At 35.1% G+C, this 17,957-nt stretch overlaps 4 protein-coding genes across 10 annotated transcripts in view; 3 read left to right on the top strand and 1 right to left on the bottom strand.

The window, feature by feature from the left end:
* The first annotated feature begins 2,493 nt into the window (after positions 1–2,493).
* LOC105267695 (gamma-glutamylcyclotransferase-like) lies at positions 2,494–4,024 on the top strand. The gene is made up of 4 exons (XM_011306733.1): positions 2,494–2,711; positions 2,794–3,092; positions 3,298–3,438; positions 3,627–4,024. Exons 1-4 carry the CDS (start codon positions 2,604–2,606, stop codon positions 3,640–3,642), a joined length of 564 nt encoding a protein of 187 aa, XP_011305035.1. The 5' UTR covers positions 2,494–2,603; the 3' UTR covers positions 3,643–4,024.
* Positions 4,025–4,271: 247 nt separating this feature from the next.
* Positions 4,272–6,585, top strand: LOC105267696 (elongation factor Tu, mitochondrial). Its single transcript, XM_011306734.1, has 4 exons — positions 4,272–4,378; positions 4,598–4,650; positions 4,720–4,885; positions 5,043–6,585. Exons 1-4 carry the CDS (start codon positions 4,342–4,344, stop codon positions 6,194–6,196), a joined length of 1,410 nt encoding a protein of 469 aa, XP_011305036.1. The 5' UTR covers positions 4,272–4,341; the 3' UTR covers positions 6,197–6,585.
* A 904-nt stretch (positions 6,586–7,489) lies between these two features.
* Positions 7,490–9,303, bottom strand: Ran (RAN, member RAS oncogene family). 3 transcript variants are annotated; one of them, XM_011306735.1, is made up of 3 exons: positions 9,199–9,303; positions 8,016–8,486; positions 7,490–7,915 (listed from the first exon to the last, which is right to left on the bottom strand). In XM_011306735.1, the coding sequence occupies exons 2-3, from the start codon at positions 8,445–8,447 to the stop codon at positions 7,700–7,702; spliced, it is 648 nt and encodes a 215-aa protein (XP_011305037.1). In that variant the 5' UTR covers positions 8,448–8,486; positions 9,199–9,303; the 3' UTR covers positions 7,490–7,699. The 3 variants fall into 3 exon arrangements, with proteins under 3 accessions (XP_011305037.1, XP_011305040.1, XP_011305038.1); XM_011306738.1 differs by lacking the exon at positions 9,199–9,303 and adding an exon at positions 9,003–9,175; XM_011306736.1 differs by lacking the exon at positions 9,199–9,303 and adding an exon at positions 8,942–9,175.
* A 990-nt stretch (positions 9,304–10,293) lies between these two features.
* Syx1A (Syntaxin 1A) overlaps positions 10,294–17,957 on the top strand; it is a 42,353-nt gene continuing 34,689 nt past the window's right edge. For all 5 annotated transcript variants that reach the window (XR_892282.1, XM_011306741.1, XM_011306743.1 and 2 more), the window contains exons 1-2: positions 10,294–10,524; positions 14,757–14,843. Coding sequence is in view for 4 of the 5 variants with exons in the window: in XM_011306741.1 (XP_011305043.1) it covers positions 10,492–10,524; positions 14,757–14,843 (120 nt within the window). In the remaining variant the exon portion in view is untranslated. The remainder of the gene's footprint in view (positions 10,525–14,756; positions 14,844–17,957) is intronic.

The raw sequence follows: 17,957 nt of genomic DNA on the forward strand, positions 1-17,957 counted from the left end.
ATGTTTCCTCCCACCTTCTGGCGTGTGTACCGCATACCCCCATTGCCAAGGTCCCCCCCTTAATTTCCAGTCTCTCCCCAGGAATCTCTCCAGAAAATACACTGGAAGCTTCCAGGAAACACTCATTCGAGCTTACGAGGTTCAACACTTTTTCTGCCTGCAGGAATTCCAGTGCTACTCATCACCAGATCACCTGCATCCGGATTTCGATTTTTAATATTTAATATAGAATTCTAGGACTTCCCTGATTAATTGATAAATTATTTTTAAAAATGCAATTTGCGTTGGATTTTTTTTTTATTTATTTAAGGGGTGGAAATGTATGTAAATAATTTTTTAGCGAATTTGTTTATCAATGGGCGGGTGATTTCGGAAATATTCGGTGGGTAGAGGATATTAGATAAAATGTTGGGACAGCAGAAGTCAAAATAAAAATTCACCTCTGGCCCAATGGGCCTGATCTATAATTTTTGGGGGAAAATTACTTTTTCCCCAAAATTCAATATTTCCAGCGATCAATGATTGTTTTTAAATATAATCACCCCTTAAATTATAAGAAGCCCCTCAGACCCAGAAAACACGAAAATACATTTTTTCCATTCCTCTGGCCTCGGGGCCTCACCCACGAATTTCGTGGTAAAAAATGATTTCTCTCCAAAATTAAATTTTCCATCGACCCTTTAATATTGAAAATCACTTCTCGATTTATTCAATGAATAAAAAAATGATTGAGATGATTAAAATAATTTTCCACCAAAAAATCGAACTCAGAATTTCCACCCTCAACTCAGGCCCAATTTTCGGGGGGTGGAAACTGACTTATTTCCAAAATCCACAATAAACCCGAAAACTTCTAGCAAAATATTTTTAAACAATTAATGGCATGATTGAATTTTATTTATTATCAAAATGAAACATCTCCCTTCCACTCCCCTCTACAAATCGAAGTCATCTATATTTAGGAATCTACCGTGAGTAAATGCCGATTTCTACCGTAAATATATCTCTCGACGATCTACAGTAACAATAATTATTGCAGTACAACCACAAAATGGCACGCAACTAGGATGAGCGTGGCAAAATGAACCGTCAAATATGCGATTATCCCATACATATTATTCTTGAGATCCTAGTAGGTCAAGGAGCCACAATATTATGTATTAAATTCCATGAATATAATTGAAACTCAATTACCGTTAAAACGTTCAACAAATATGTTATCTCGTTCGCATGATTATTTCGCGGAAATGCATTAAACATATTATTAAGTTGAATTAAAAAATGAATAAACAATCCACTGGGTTGTGCATTTGTGTGAAAATAACGAGAGAATTCACGCGAGTCGATGGAACTTCTTCGTATGTTTTCTCTCTCTCAACAATTTCAAGATTATTCATAAGTAAATGAATAAATAAATACATAAATAATCATTTATTGTCAAAAATTCCATTTTTTTTACTTCTGGAGTGAATTTCACAATCGAAAATTTATTCGTTTCTCATCTAAAATTCTAGTGTAAATAAATAAATAAAATAAAAATAGAGAATTGAGTCGGTGTATTTCTTATCTCAGACTGATCAGAGTGGGAAATTGGGTTTAATTCTCCAGATATTGTATTCACACTTAATCATTTGAATTATCGCGGGTTCACACCACTTGTTCTTAATTTGTTCTTAATAAGTCAAGACAAGTTAATCCATCATATATTTTTCTCTTCACTCAGTGATTTTCTCCTTTGATTTAACGCTCCATAAAGTATATATTTTTAATATTTCACGGCAATAATATTCGTCCATGGTGTTTCTTAACCGCAGACAGGTATATTTTGTAGCCATAATGACAAAGATTTTACAGCGGGCCATAAATTCTGGGGTGCCCTTTGTGGTCGTAAAGGGTGAGATAAAGACGATACGAGAATCTTAAGGGTCAGCAAATGTCACTGCACTCCAATTTTTATCCACACGTCTGCCATCGCATTAATGATGAGAATGAAATGTTCGAAATCCTCCCCGAGAGCTGCACCACGGAGGATGGATTTACGATGACAGTAACGTCAACAATAATTTTATCCTGACTGCACAATTCCAATTTACGAAAATATCCGGAAATCCAAAAATTAATTAATCATCTCCTAACAGTCAATGATCTACTCCATCCATTGACGCTAATTACAATTAATTTCATTGTATATCTGACGATTATAATAATTACTTAATTATTAATAATAATAATTGATTATTATAATAATTACTTTGTTAGTTTGAGTTTAAAATGAGAACCAGAACAAGAGGAACAACAAATCGATGACTGAATGATCTTGTTCTGATCTGTTCTCTTGGGAATCATGATCAATACTGATCTAGTTTCTGAAATTGCAATTGCCCACGTCAAGTGTATTTTTTTTTTCATTGCATAACGAAGGAATGTACAGAGTCCATGTGCATTATTTAAATGTCAAACGATCATCGAATGACTGCAAACGCAACCATCACATGACAAACCTTTCTCCTTTTGTTGAAGTAACAACTAGTATCACACCGAGCGTTTACTGCCCGACACGTTATAATTGCAAAGGGATTTTTTTTTTGTTCATTAAAAAAACCATGCAAATATTGACATTTCTGTATTTTGCGTATGGAAGTAATTTATTAGCGGAGAGAATTCATATAAATAATCCAACTGCGGTGAGAAAGGGCGTAGGTTTATTGGAGGTGATTATTAAAAGGACTCAATAATTATTATTAAAATGTTAAAATATGTCGGATGTTGACACAATTGTTTTTCATTTGGTAGAATTATAGATTGGATTTCTCGGGGTATGCTAGACGCTGGAGGGGGGCCCCTGCCACGATTGTACCTGATAATCAGGCCCACGTGTGGGGGGCTATTTGGGAAATTGATAAGAGCAATTTACCGGATCTGGATCGTCAGGAGGGAGTTGATGTCAATCATTATTTTTCACTCGATGTCGATGTCAAGAGTCCTGATGGCAAGATTTTTAAGTGCAGGGTTTATCAACAGTGTAATAATCCCAAGGAATCACTAGATGTTTCCAATTTACCGAGTGATAGGCAACCGTCATATTCTTATCTGTGAGTATTAATACTATAATTTTTTATTGTACTGACATTCCAATAAATTGAACTCAAATGATAATTTAATAGGTCATTAGATACTCCATGCGTTAATTGTAAAATTGTAGAATTGATTTCGATGTTAATTTATAATATCGAATATTAATTTTGGAAATGGATAAATAAGTGATATGGCATTGTTTAATTTAATTGTTAATTTCAGATCGACGATAATTGCAGGGGCTCAGGAGAGTGGCATTCCCAGTGATTATATAAATTTTTTGAAGTCCATAAAACATAATGGATTCATCGGAGAGCTAACGTTTGGAAATATATCCCTAACAAATGAATTGTCGACTACAACGTAACTCCATTGTTTATAATTAATTAGAAAATAATTTTCATGAAGACCGAGAAATCACGTCATCACATCATCACGTCATTATCCATTCGTAATTTGATTTCACCGAGGGGATTATTGAATTTGGGAGTGAAAAATTATGGGATTATGAAATGATGAGACTTTAAGATTGAAGTATTTTTTTTCTGTAGCCTCTCGCCAAATTGACTGGAACATCGACGAGGAATTCTCGATACTGCGGAATCCAGGAGCTTCTCGAAGGCCTTTCAGTGACCAGGAAGTCCAGTTTTTTTAAACAATTGAATTTGTTATTATGGTCAAGACGTTTGGGACATGAACAGAAAGACCTGCGATTGATCTAAAATAATCGATTGATAAGAAAAAATTCCCCAAAAGTCCTAGATCAGGTCTTCAGGGCTATAATAAAATATTTTCCTTCACTTTTTTATTTTTTCCTCTTTCTGGAAATTTTATTAACAACCACAAGATAAGTACATGCGAAATCAACCGTTAGTTAATGGAAAAATGAGATTTTTATAAAAAGTCACTTTCTCCAGGCAAAATTTATATTAAAATTAAATCATAATAGTAAAATAACAACAAAATAAAGTCTATAATAAACAAATAATGATTAAGTAATCATAATTATTCATTATTGAATTATTCTTAGGAGAAATTCAATTGGATTCTGGCGGAAGGTAAGTTGATTATTTTTTAAACAATCAATGCAACTGCAATTTATTGAAATAAACCGGTTATAGAGAATTTTTTATCAATTTTTCGATAGGGAATCAAGTTCAAGTGCTGTTATCAATTCGTAATTAACCCGGTCTTACATTTCCTACTTACGTAATTAGGAATAGTAGCGCTTCGTGCGTTCACTTCGTAAAACTACAATTGGAAAACATGGCCTTGGTGACCGCTCGTGCAGTTTTAAGCCCAGGTAGATAAATAGTACTAATTACCAATTACTCCTAATAAATTCCATCAATTGCTGGATTATCCAATTTCATTACTCCTATATTTCTATTCATGGGCTGTCAATACTTCACGATTCACCAAGAAAATCACCACGTGAGATTGTGGTTATGGTCGATTCCCTGAGCCACCCACGAAAGTATTCACGATAATTAAATCAATTAAAGTAATTATTTGATTTCAGTGATTCGCAGGACTGTCAAGCAGATCCTGTTTAGCCGTCAGTTTGGAAAATGCGTGGGTATTTGACAGGATTAACGAGGAGCTGATGCAATTGTTGTTTCAATGTTTCTTTTTTGCTTGCAGCAACGGAGGAGTCAGATCAATGGCCAGAGATTTTTACCTCAAATTACGCAGCAGAGGTTTTACGCTGAGAAGAAAGTATTCACCAGAGACAAACCACATTGCAATATCGGTACGATTGGTCATGTTGATCATGGCAAGACCACCCTCACTGCTGCAATAACAAAAGGTATGAAAATTCGAAAAATAATTAATTTTTTATTCACTCCCATCCGGTGTCTGATTTTAAATGTGTGTCATTTATTTAAATAACCTGAATTAAATTATTTGAATAAACTTTACACCCATCGTTAGAACCATTTGATAATTTTGAATTTGTGTTACAGTTCTCGCTGAGAAGGAGTTGGCAACAGCAAAGGGCTACAGCGAAATCGACAATGCCCCCGAGGAAAAAGCCAGAGGAATCACAATAAACGTAGCCCACGTTGAATATCAGACTCCAAATCGTCACTACAGCCACACCGATTGTCCTGGCCACGCTGATTACATAAAGAACATGATCACAGGAACAGCTCAGATGGACGGGGCGATTCTAGTGGTAGCAGCTACCGACGGTGCAATGCCACAGACAAAAGAGCATTTGATTCTCTCCAAACAAATTGGCATTCAACACATCATTGTGTTCATCAACAAAGTTGATGCAGCTGACAATGAGATGGTTGAGCTCGTGGAGATGGAGATTCGTGAGCTGATGTCAGAGATGGGATACGATGGAGATAAAATACCGATAATCAAAGGCAGTGCATTATGTGCACTCGAGGGAAAGAATCCAGAAATGGGAACCGATGCTATTCTGAAATTACTCGAGGCTGTTGACGATAGTATTCCAACGCCAGTCAGAGATCTCGATAAACCCTTCATGATGCCAGTTGAAGCTGTTTACTCAATTGCTGGACGTGGAACAGTTGTTACTGGTCGTCTGGAGCGTGGAATAATCAAGAAGGGAATGGATTGCGAGTTTGTTGGTTATAATAAAAATTTCAAGACCACCATTACCGGTATTGAGATGTTCCACCAAATTTTGCCACAGGCAGAGGCTGGCGATCAGCTGGGGGCCCTCGTCAGGGGTGTCAAGAGAGACGAAATCAGGAGGGGAATGGTGATGTGTAAACCAGGTACTGTCAAGGCTAACGATCATGTTGAGGCGCAGGTTTATATTCTCAGTCCAGAGGAGGGAGGCAGGACGAAACCCATTGCCAGTTTTATGCAGCTTCAGATGTTCAGTAAGACCTGGGACTGCGCTGCACAGATTAGTATTCCTGATAAGGCTATGGCCATGCCTGGCGAAGACACGACATTGGATATTAAACTTTTGAAGCCGATGGTCTGTGAGAAGGGGCAGAGATTCACCCTCCGTGATGGTACAAAAACCCTAGGAACGGGTGTTGTTACGAATGTTAAAAAATTAATGACTGACAAGGAACGTGGATCCTTGCTAGACGGAAAGAAAGCAAGGGAAAAGGCCGCGGTAGCCCAGTAATTATTATTAACATCATTTAAAAAATTGATTAACTGTCTCTGCAGTTTTTTTTTTACGTACCAGCGTAGTGTATATCAAGAAAAGAATAATATCATTTCAATTTGTAATTTGCATTGTATGTGGCAAGAAAAAAAATAATGAAATCTCCTGAACAGAACATTCCCCAGGGATTCATGATTTAGCAGTGTTGTAATTTCACCTCAAACCATTGATGTCGATTATTTGAAATAATTACGATAATTAGGGTGATAATTGTGATTGCATTCACACCGTTTTGATTAATAAGACATCTCCGTACTTTGAACTTTTTACAATATTCGAGGTAAAGTCATTCATTGTATTCGCAAAGAATAAAAATAATATTAATTAAATAAAAGAATGGAAAATGTCATGGGTGTTATTTATTTATTGTAAATCAAACAGCATTGTCACCGATGCTGAACAGACTGAATAATTAAAAGAGCAACAAATCAACCTGCATTTTACAATTATCATTTACTTCAAACTCAATCGAATGTAACTTATTAATTATTCCTAGACTTTACACATTCCGCACATTTTTACTCATTTTCCTACAGGATAATGCCTCTTTCAAGGGAATAAACTGAGGATTAATTATGCACACACTTTCATCAGTGAATCGTAAACGGAAACGGGAGCAAAAAAAATTTATGGTAATTGTATTGTTATAAACAAGAAGGAAAAATATTTTGCACGCAGTACAAAACAGAAAAAAGTTCACTCTTTTCCATATAATTTAGTTTCGAACGAATCATACAGTCACTTTTGCTTTATAAAAATATTAAACAGCCCTCGATAAAACCGTTAGGGATTGACCGAACTACACACTGCATTTATAACTCCAATCATGATCGTAATATTTCGATTGTAGTATTTTCGATTGTGATTATTTCGACAATTTCACCTTTCTTTAAGTTTCTCTAGTTTTTAAATAGTTCAAATTCTGAATTCCTTCTCATTCATGTTATTCATCATTTTTGGGTGTGAATTGCAGATGGTCAACCAATCATAGGTAATTTTGATAATTTACAAATAGTTCCTTCTTTCCGATTTAATTAATTTCAATTAATTCAGAGAAAAGTCTATTATGAATTATGGCAAATTTTCATTTATTGAATGATTCAGATTCTTTCTCAAATATTTTCTTCAATAATATTTTGAGAGGCTAGCATTTTTTCAATGGCAGTAAAGATGTTAAATTGTTGATAACGAAATCATTCAGTAGAATTACAGGAGAATCGGTGAAACTAATGAAAACGTAAGTACTGTTGATAGATTGAATATTCGTTTTTTTGTGAAAGAATCTGCAATCAAAAGAGGTAAGCACGTAACGAGTACGTAGAGCACTTATTTTTGCATAGGCCTTACAATTGGAAATTACAATGTTTCTTTTTTTTTAATGATTTTGAATGTTTTTTTTTGTCTTCTCGACCGTGAAATTTCGAGTAGCGGCCATTCGCGTTGTTCTTTATTTTAATGAAACTAGAGATCCTCGTCGTCCTCGGGGAGAGCAGTTTCTTGCGCCTCTTTGAGATCCTTCTCAATTTGTTGCTGCCATTGTGGGTCCATAGTAACTTCGGGTGGCAGAAGGGCGGGCATCGCGACGAACTCGAGATTGGGATCACCGATCAATTTCCTTGCGAGCCACAGGAAGGGCTTTTCGAAGTTGTAGTTGCTCTTGGCACTGATGTCATAGTACTAAAAAAAATTGGAGAACATGAAATTTAATGTAAATGAAATCCCATGCAAGTCGAAAATCTTGAAAATCGTGGGTTGATAAGAAAAAATGTATAATTACCTGAAGATTTTTCTTCCTGTGGAACACAATGCTCTTGGCCTTGACTTTCCTGTCCTTGATATCCACCTTGTTCCCGCAAAGGACAATTGGAATATTTTCACAAACTCTGACAAGATCCCTGTGCCAGTTGGGTACATTCTTATACGTCACACGGGACGTAACATCAAACATGATGACAGCACACTGTCCCTGGATGTAATAACCATCCCTGAGACCTCCAAATTTCTCCTGACCAGCTGTATCCCACACGTTAAATCTAATTGGTCCACGATTGGTGTGGAAAATCAGTGGATGTACTTCAACACCGAGTGTAGCCACATATTTCTTCTCAAATTCACCCGTCAAGTGACGTTTAACAAATGTCGTTTTTCCAGTACCACCATCACCAACAAGTACACACTTGAAAGTAGGCATATCAGGTTCTTGCGCCATTTTTGAGTTTTTTCTAACCCCTTTTTGTTACTCTGAAAGCTGAAAATTATGATAAATCAGGGTGTCGTAAATCCAAAAAAATCATTTCAAAACTCGGAGTCAAAACCAAAACTCAATAATTCCAGGAGCAAAAAATCGTCATGTCATGAATGTAGTTTAATCAGCAGTTAATCTATCAAACACCAAGGAGAAATATTAGCTTAACCAAATAAATTCACTGACTACGAAAACCCACACCTTTCCTATGTCAATATTTACATTCATTTCTTCACACCAAATGAATTTATTTCGCAGAAAGATTTCATTTCAGTGGATGACGCTATTCCCTGAGACCTAGCGATCATTCCCCAATAATTATCATACTCTATAAAACCGAATTATACCCACAATCAACTTCCTCCCTGTCTCAATTTTTTAACACTTATTTATCATCGTTGAGGGATGTAAATAATTCGTGAAAAATAAATTATCAGTTGATTGTAAATAAGTCGTACCTCAAACACGCCGAATGGCTTATGAATTTCCTCAAAAGGCCCAGAAAATTCTCAAAGTTACCTTCGAATGGCGCCCAACAAGCTACCCAGGAAATTCGTTCTCCTCGATTATATTGTCTGACGTTAATAATCACTGTTATTGATAATTGATCTCAAATATATGGATAATCGGCTTTGTTAATGCATCAAGTGTTCTCAGTGTGAAGAAAATTTCCCGGGAATAAGCGATGGACGTGAAAATGAACGATAAAACTTACCCTCTCGCACAGTCGTTATGGCTCACAATGGCGTTCCTTCAGGTACCACCGTGATGTTGACAACGGCAACCGTCATTCGTTGAAATTTGAACAGGTAATGTTAGACATGAAAATGGTTTTAATAATTCATGGCAATTTTTTGGTGACTGTTTTCACAGATTATTCGATTAAATTTTATGTTTTTTAAGAGGAATATCGAAATATTCGGGATTTTAAGTGGCGACATCTGGTAATTAACGGTTCAGGGACGGATATTGGGGGGCATTGCGCGGTAAAAAACGGACATCTTTGGGCGGGAAAATAGGGGAGGGTTCAATCGTTCAATTTGTTCGGTTTGTCCGGCTTGTTTAATTTGTTTGGAAGTTTTGGTTATCAGAAGCACTTGACTGCAGAATATTTATTCAGGTGTTTCAGGCTTTTAGAATATTAAGGAAAATTTTTTGAATCTTCTCTCACTGTTTCCGGGGATCGATGAGGTTCAAAATTTTAATTTGAAGTAGTGTTGTAACTCAATAAAAAAAAATTAAATTGATTCATTTAATGATTGAAAATAATGGAATATATACTATCGTGACGCTGAAACTGAAAAAACCGTTTTAACGGAATTTTTTTACTGTATATTATCCCGTCGATTGTCATTGGCCCGAGCTGGAGACACCGGTCTGCGTCGACCAATGCGATGCAAGCCGGTGATTGCCGCTTGAAATCAAAAACTTAACAAAAAGCGATTCTTCACCTCTGAAACCCATTAAATAACAATTCTCCGTAATTATACAAATAAATTTTTTATTTATTCAAAACCGAATGGACTTGAACAATAGACCATCAAGCCCAATCGGTGAATTTTTATATTCTTAAAATCATTGAACCAAACACGAATAAAATAACTGCATAAAAATTGATAAAAAAATCTGTATTAAAACGGACTTCAGTGAGGGCCCATAAGGCCTGTGAGGCCCAATGAGTGAATATTGCTCTCGAAATTGAAAAGGAGGAATGGATACAATGATAAATTTTCGGGGGGCAGGGGTAAAATAAATATTGATACGTCCCTGGTAAGTGTTGACGTCACCGGCGCATGCGTCGATTGTGGAACGGCACTGCAGAAACAGGCGAGTTAGCGAGCGTATCGATTTTACGATCCGTGTCTGTCCGCGGTTAGTGTGTCCGTGTTCCTTTAGTTTTTTAGTGAACAGTGAGTTCGTTATATTACATGGATAAAACCGTGAATGGGATTACAAACTAGACGATACAAACAGTGCGTCCGTTAACTCCAATAATCATCGTTCAATCATGACCAAGGATAGATTAGCAGCCCTCGTCGCGGTGAGTTTATTACATTCAACAAAACACCTAGTAGTCATGTACCCAACGTACCCGTGACTCAATTTGTCGTACCATTTCCCTGTGTATACATTTTAATTCTCACATTGTTATGGGATAACTTCGTATCTGCCTGGGATTAACCAATAAATTTTTCATACACCCTTGGACAATTTTTTTGGAGCCCCCACATTTTGGAGCACCGGGAAAAAAGAGCGCGGTGTCAGTCATCCGGTCAAATATGTCATGTCAATGGTAAAGGCGTTCCCTCTGACTTCGTAATTTTCTGTCAAGTCGCCAATCCACCGGCTAGTCATATCAAATGTCTCCATTGTTGTTTCTTTAATTGTCGGTTTTTTATTTTTAGATTCATCCAGTGAAATTCTCATTCACTTGAATTTTTAGCCATTCTATTATCTCGGTTTATTTTTCATATGATGGGTCAACGGAGAACATTTAGGGTTATGAATAATTTTTTTATTAAATATTTGTGAATGTTTATGAATTTATGAAGGGTAGTTTTTTTCTGAACTTATTGTCGGGACTTGTCTGTCAAATTTGACAGGATGTCTCTCACTATTATCTCCATGAACTGATGACAATGACTCACGCCTTCTTTTTCTCCTCGCACAAATAGCCCATAAGCTGAGTTTTCATTGAGTTTTTATTGAGTGGATAAATGGGTTTGATCGAGTGTCGAGCTCTTTGAGAGGCTTTTAAAAAAAATTAAAATTCAATTCTCTTGTGGGTGGAGAGAAGCCACGCGGATCATTTCTGTCACACAGTTCTATCTCTGTAATCAGTAACTGGCCATCATTACGTGATAATTCTTCATTCATTTATTTTCATGGGGCTACGGCGAATAAAAAGTTTTACCAGTCGGATAAAATGGGAGGGAAAATAAAAGATGCTTCTATTCAAGCTGCATAGTTTTATCTTACCGAGAGAAATAAAACAATGAAGAATTCTTGAAGGAGTTGTAAAAAGAGATAAGATTTATAGAGGTGAAAGATTTTATGCTGATTATTGCGCAAATATTACCGAAGCTTAAAGGATAGGGAGAATTTATTAAGTCATTGCACAAATCTCCTCTTATCAGAAATTACTCAACATATTATTGCAATTAAATTAATTTAATTGGAAGACGTTGAGAATTTTTTGGATCGAGAGGATCTCTCTCACTTCCTCCCGAAAATATCAGTATTCTTTTCTAGTTCTTCTGGTTCTGAAGATTTTCTTATTCTGGAGGTGAAAAAAAAATTCAACTTCACGTTGAACTGAGTTGAGTGGTTAGTCGAGGAAAATATAATTTGTTAGACAATCAGACTCATGTGGCAGTGGTCGTCAGTGCTCCTTACAATTTCCTCGAGGTCGAATGCTCGTAGAAGTTTTTTGTTATTGAATTTCTTCAGTTTTAGTCACGAGAATGAATGAGACAGAAGTTTAACTGTTCTCAGAGGATGACACCTACATCATTGACAATAAACCACAAACAACCCCACAGAATGTTTTTAATTAACGTGATCATTACCAGTACAATGAATTGTTGGAGTTATCAGTATGATTCACAGGGCCTTCCATTATTTCACGTTTTCTAGTTCTCGCTAATCAAATAATTCTCTATTTTCTCTCTGCCAATTGATTCATTGAAAGTTCTCACGAGTTATTTCTACGAGGTTGAACATTTCTTTTGAAATCAAGTTCACCTCACCTCTTTGTGGGTTGGAGGGATGATGCACTAACGAGGACAATTTTCATTGTTCAGTGAAAACCCAGAGGTGTCAGACTGATTTCTCCAGGGAGAATTGCCTTCAGCTCATGCCTGCACCCTTCTGATACTCACAATGGGTAGACTATTGTTTAAAAATGGAAGAATAAAGATAATCTTGAAATTTCAAGTTATAATGAGATCTTGGAGAGAGAGAAAAAAAATTTTACACACAGTACTTTTCAATACCTTCAACACGAAATTTTGAAGATACTATTGAACAATTCGTTGGAGAAATAACTTTTGACATTTCCCTTCGAGAGCTTCTAAGATATTTACGAAATAAAACACGTGGTGTTTTTTGATTCTTCTTGTATGACAGACTTGACATGGAAATTCTCTTCTCATGAAACTTCTTTCGATCTCACTATTTTAAATCTACAGATCTCTTTCTCTTTGAAATCCACACGTTTCTACGGTGCAATGCTTGCAATGAATCTTCCTCGAATCATTTTTACAATCTCCATGCAGACGTCAAATGGTGTACGTTGCATTCTTATCTCGACAATAAAAAAAGTTTCATTGGGCTCTCAGGTAAATAGAGAGGTGGAAAAAAAATCTAGTACAGCTATTTATTTTTTATGTAAAAAAATCATTGACTGTGAAGCTTTGAATTGACGTTGAGAATTTTCCTCGTGGCGTATCCTTGACCCAAAGTCGTATGTTCTGTTACCCACCATCATGCCTGAAACCTGCGTCGTTTCACTTATTTCTCACGTTCATACGAGGACACAACTTCCTCTTGCATAAGTCAGTGTTTTCAGGATAGAGTGGGAAGAAAAAAAACAATGCCTCTGTCAAAGTTCAATCGTCTTATCTCCCCCAGAAGGGGAGCAGAAATTTAATTGTCCAAGGAGTGGAACGTAAAAAAAATAATTTAACAGGCATCCTCAAGCAGATGTTTAAGTCGAGTTTAATTGTTTAAATAATATATCTGATATTATTTTTCTATCAATTTTTTTACAAAATTATTTACAAAATTCAACTGACAATTTTTTTACAAAATTATTTACAAAATTCAACTGACAATTTGTCAATTAAATTATTTATTGAATTATTTTTCATTGATAATTGCGGGGAGTTTTGATAGATCTTTCAGTTCTCCAGATGTTTTTAATAGACAGGGGTAAATCCGTGTTGATCTTATTTAATTCTTTCATCACTACTCGATTCATAGACTTCAGGTTTTTCTGATGAAAATGAATTATTCTGGATGTACTTATATATGAAGTATCGATCACTCATGTAACTCGGGTTTTCTTTCTTCAATAATTCATCGAAAATGTCTGAAGTGCATCGAACATTATAAAAGAGCTGTCTCAGGGTCATTTATGTCTGCCCCAGGGAATTCCACCCCTGACTCCTACAGTCGATTTTTAATTGTCAGAAGTTCTGGATTTTTTCAACACAAATCCATTTTTTTTAATCACAAAAAGTCGACTAATCATTCGTTTATTCGTCCCCATAAATTAATTAATATAATTATCATGGTTAAGAAAATTTGAACAAATTATAATTAACATCGAATGTTAATTATCCTCGTTATTGATAAATCCCTCAATTTTCTTGGGTATTTATAAATTTTATGACGAATTTAATCTAAAATTGGAGGAAAATCTGGAGTGTTGGGGTCATTGGAGGCATTCGTAATTTGAATTTTTGTCTTTATATTACGAACGTCTTCGGTTCGTGATACCATTAATTTCGAATTACGAATGCTCTGGATACAAATGCATTTATAGGCGTGACACTGTCATGTATATATTCAAAATGACCATATGTTTTCCCTGATGTCTGAATCACGAATGCCGTGTGGCTTCACAATTCACACGCGCCCGTCATCAGTCACTGATATCTCCCTTTTTTATCTATAAAAACGACAACATCAACTACATCAAGTCCGTTTTTCTCGAGTTGCATCATATTTACCTGAATTTTTTTTATTTCTACCCCTTTCTTCGTGGAATTGATCACATAATTTTAATCCTCATAATGACATACACCCCATCACTCATTTTATCATTGCCAATCAGTTTATATTTTATTTCTCATCTCTAAAGTAATCCTCTTAGTAAAAATTCTTCACGAGAATTAATCATCGATTGATTTATCACATCTGACGATTGAAGTTCAGATTATTTTTTATTATTTTTTTATTACGAATAAATGTTTTTTATGAAAAGTAGTTTTTTCTCTCTTATTGGCACATTGGGTGTGAACCTCTGGTAATGTTTTAATCGAGAACACTTAACCAATTGAAAGGATATGAAGGATAAACTCCAATTACTGTGAGGAGATCCACGAACAACGAGTATCACCCGAGGCTATTAATTGATCGATATTTATAACTGAGACTTTATCACTTATTTCCACCATTTGTCCGATCAATTTATAGTGCACTGAATTTTATTACACTGGGATATGTTGAGTGTGGATTTTTAATGAATTTTTATTATTATATTTTCAGGCCCAATCGGACGACGATGACGTCGCCGATGAGGTGTCCGTCCCCGTGGGTGGGCAGGAGGATTTCATGACGGAATTCTTCGCGGATGTGAGTACTCAATATTATTTACAAATTTATTATCCACTTCAATTGCAATTAACCCATGATATCCTAAACTAAATTAATCATTAACTCAATGATAAAATTCGTCAAACCAATTTTAAAAAAATTTTAAAATTTAAAAAATCGTTATAAAAATTTTAATTGAATACCACTAATGATAATTACTGTCACATTGACTTCAAATGACAAAAAATCAGATAATTCATTCCGTTATCTTAATTAAGAGCTGACGTTTTACTGGGTAACTAAATAATCAGGACTTTTCCACTCGACTCGATTTGTCCACTGAATTTCCTCTCAGATGATTCAATCCAGGGGTTTCAATTGAATTTCATCATTTCCCCGATGTTAATTCCTAGAGACTACTGTCTATGTCATTATGCAACACCCACAACAACATCAAATACTGGAAATAATTAGCGAACACCCGAGTAACGTTGAACCTCGTTTTATCAAGTTTCTGTACAACAGTTGAAATTCTCGGGGGTGTGACATTTACCAAACTCCCACACATCCACAACTCAGTCACTCTGTACCTGTATGTACAGCAATCACGTTCAACCCCGTTTATACTTTGTACCTGAAAATGTAATACGTGAGTGGGTTGACAGCTCACCCCGATAACGGAGAACCGATCATCTTTTTTGTCACACTTGATTCTCAAAAAAAAAATATATCACACCCACGCACTCGGTACATTCTAGGAAACGCTCAATATTCTATCATTCCTTTGATGATTTCTGACCTTTTCTCGCTGAATTATCAGTCGATTCGTTTCCTCCCAGTTTAGAATTTCATCTGCTGTCATTTTTCCCTTAAATCTCTCAAAAAATCCCCCATAAATGAGTCGCATCTCAAATTTTATTTAATTACTCCTAGAAGACCACAAAACTTCAGAAATTTACTGAAAAATAATAATTTATTTCATACTAGAATTTATATTGATAATGAATAAATTAATTATCACTAATAACAATATTAATAACTATTAATATAAATAATTATTAATGAACGATTAATTTATTCATTCTGGATGATAAAATCTGATGAAAATCGATTTTCTATCGGTCTCCCATTCAAAGTGGAATGCATTAGATTTTTTTTTTTTCGTTTCCTCAAATCATTTTTTTTTTTCCAAAAACGCTGATGTCTAGGGAATAATTTCCTATAAATTCATGGACTGTCGTGTGAAGTAATATCCAACAATATGTTCACTGACTCATTAACTCAGCGATATACGCTGATTCACACTTTACTTTCGCGAGCGTCTAATCACCTCTGTTAAATAGCCCATTTCTTCACAACTTTCAACACTCCTAAACTCAAAGTACGCTTATCTTCACTTACTATCGTTATTACACTCAGTCAAACAGTCATTAATTCTTATCAACGTCAGAATTATTCCTTCAACTCTCGAGAATAAAAAAATATCACTGGGTTTTTTAACTAGCGAAAATTATATCATTCAAAATAATATATTCATACATTTTCTATATTTACATTCTATACCACAGATTTAAATATATTCATTCCCGAAATATCTTGAAATATCAGTTACGATTCCATCTGAATTTTCATCTGAACCGCATGATTTTTAATTTAAAAATTGTTTTAAAAAATGTTTAGACAATTAAGTGGAGATTAATTCCTGCGGAATTATCGGAACATAATTGTCTTAATTGAATTGTGAAACAGGAAATTAAATATTTATAATGGGGGTCACATTTAAATACTTTTTCTACTTCAATATTTTTTTTTTTAAAGATTCGTTGATGCGGTAATCCGTAGCTCAATGCGACAAACTTATTTTCCAAGTTGAATTGGTTTTTGTGATATTCTTGCTACTGTTCTCGACTTCCGTTTATACTCTTCGACGTCTTTTATCTTCTTTCAATTTGCACCAAGTCAATGTTTGCTATCGATTCACCCATAGAGACATCTTCATGCCAGAAAGGCATTCCCATTGCTAGACATTTGGTGGAGGTGTTGATAATTTCTGATGATTTTTTTCGCGCTGAGGAAAATATTTGAGAAAATTTACACAATTGCAATTACATTCTTTGTAATCTGTCGAAAAAATTTCGTAACGACTCCCTTAAATTTTGCTTTTGCCAGATTAAAATCCGGAATTATTAAAAAAATATTGTTTGCATTGAATTTTTCGTACCACAAATTTTTAATGATTAGTTATACACGTTAAATTTCTTGGGATTCCACCAGTCGTATTTTCTATATCGATTCCTTTGAGTGTCACTTCCAATTACAATACGTACCCACATCTGTATTGCACATCGATTCCAGATAAAGGCAATTCCTCTTTCTCCGCAACTCATTTGTGGTTTTTTCTCATGAGAGATTTCTTGAAAAAATATATCAAAGAGGAAGGTTTTGTTGGGAAGGCAGAAGAAAAAGTCTCTGCAGTTCATTTCGAGTGAAGGTACGGATGTAACAGCAATAAAAGAAGTACACTTGCTTTTTCTTTTCTTTTTTTTCCTATTTAGGGAGTCTACCAACGTACCCTCGCCAACAGACTGTGGGCGTCTCCCAGTCTCTGTCCCCGATTGTAACAATTGCAATTGTAGATGGAAGTGTAAGATTCCGGTTATTTTGCATTCGAATGTAGCTTCAAATGAAATGGGTAATTGCAATTTACTCGGAACGAATTTATGGATTCTTCTACAAAATTCCCCGGGCGGTACTATCCACCAATTTTTCTCATCGATCGGGCAATTAAATCCAATTAAAAATTTTTCCTGTATTAGATGATAAATAATATAACAATAATAATATTATCAATATTATAATAATAATATTATCAATATTATTATGTTATTAATTTATTCCGTAATTTTTCGTGCACTTCTTCCAGTCGTTTTTTCATTTAAAAATAATCTTCCGGTTGTTAATTATGAAATTATTTTCAAGCTCTATTGTTTATAAAAAGTTAAAACGGGGGGTGAATAAAATACGAATAAACGCGATCAGGTTAACGTGTTAACGCGATTGATCGTGCGTTAAAAAATCATAGAAAAACACAACCACTCATCAAGGTAAAGCCAATGTTCCAGTTTTCGTTGAGAATAAGTAAGAAATAATTAT

This window comes from Fopius arisanus, unplaced genomic scaffold (genome assembly GCF_000806365.1).
Source record: "Fopius arisanus strain USDA-PBARC FA_bdor unplaced genomic scaffold, ASM80636v1 scaffold00049, whole genome shotgun sequence".
Lineage (NCBI taxonomy): Eukaryota > Metazoa > Arthropoda > Insecta > Hymenoptera > Braconidae > Fopius > Fopius arisanus.

What these genes read in the sequence shown, in the direction of transcription:
- LOC105267695 (XM_011306733.1), top strand. Translation starts at nt 2,604, where the DNA reads ATGCAAATATTGACATTTCTGTATTTTGCGTATGGAAGTAATTTATTA. An exon ending in AGGGCGTAGGTTTATTGGAG is followed by an intron (nt 2,712 to 2,793) that starts GTGATTATTAAA and finishes TTCATTTGGTAG; the next exon opens with AATTATAGATTGGATTTCTC. An exon ending in CAACCGTCATATTCTTATCT is followed by an intron (nt 3,093 to 3,297) that starts GTGAGTATTAAT and finishes TGTTAATTTCAG; the next exon opens with ATCGACGATAATTGCAGGGG.
- LOC105267696 (XM_011306734.1), top strand. Translation starts at nt 4,342, where the DNA reads ATGGCCTTGGTGACCGCTCGTGCAGTTTTAAGCCCAG. An exon ending in TCGTGCAGTTTTAAGCCCAG is followed by an intron (nt 4,379 to 4,597) that starts GTAGATAAATAG and finishes ATTTGATTTCAG; the next exon opens with TGATTCGCAGGACTGTCAAG. An exon ending in CACTGCTGCAATAACAAAAG is followed by an intron (nt 4,886 to 5,042) that starts GTATGAAAATTC and finishes TTTGTGTTACAG; the next exon opens with TTCTCGCTGAGAAGGAGTTG.
- Ran (XM_011306735.1), bottom strand. Translation starts at nt 8,447, where the DNA reads ATGGCGCAAGAACCTGATATGCCTACTTTCAAGTGTGTACTTGTTGGT. An exon ending in ACAGGAAGAAAAATCTTCAG is followed by an intron (nt 7,916 to 8,015) that starts GTAATTATACAT and finishes AATTTTTTTTAG; the next exon opens with TACTATGACATCAGTGCCAA.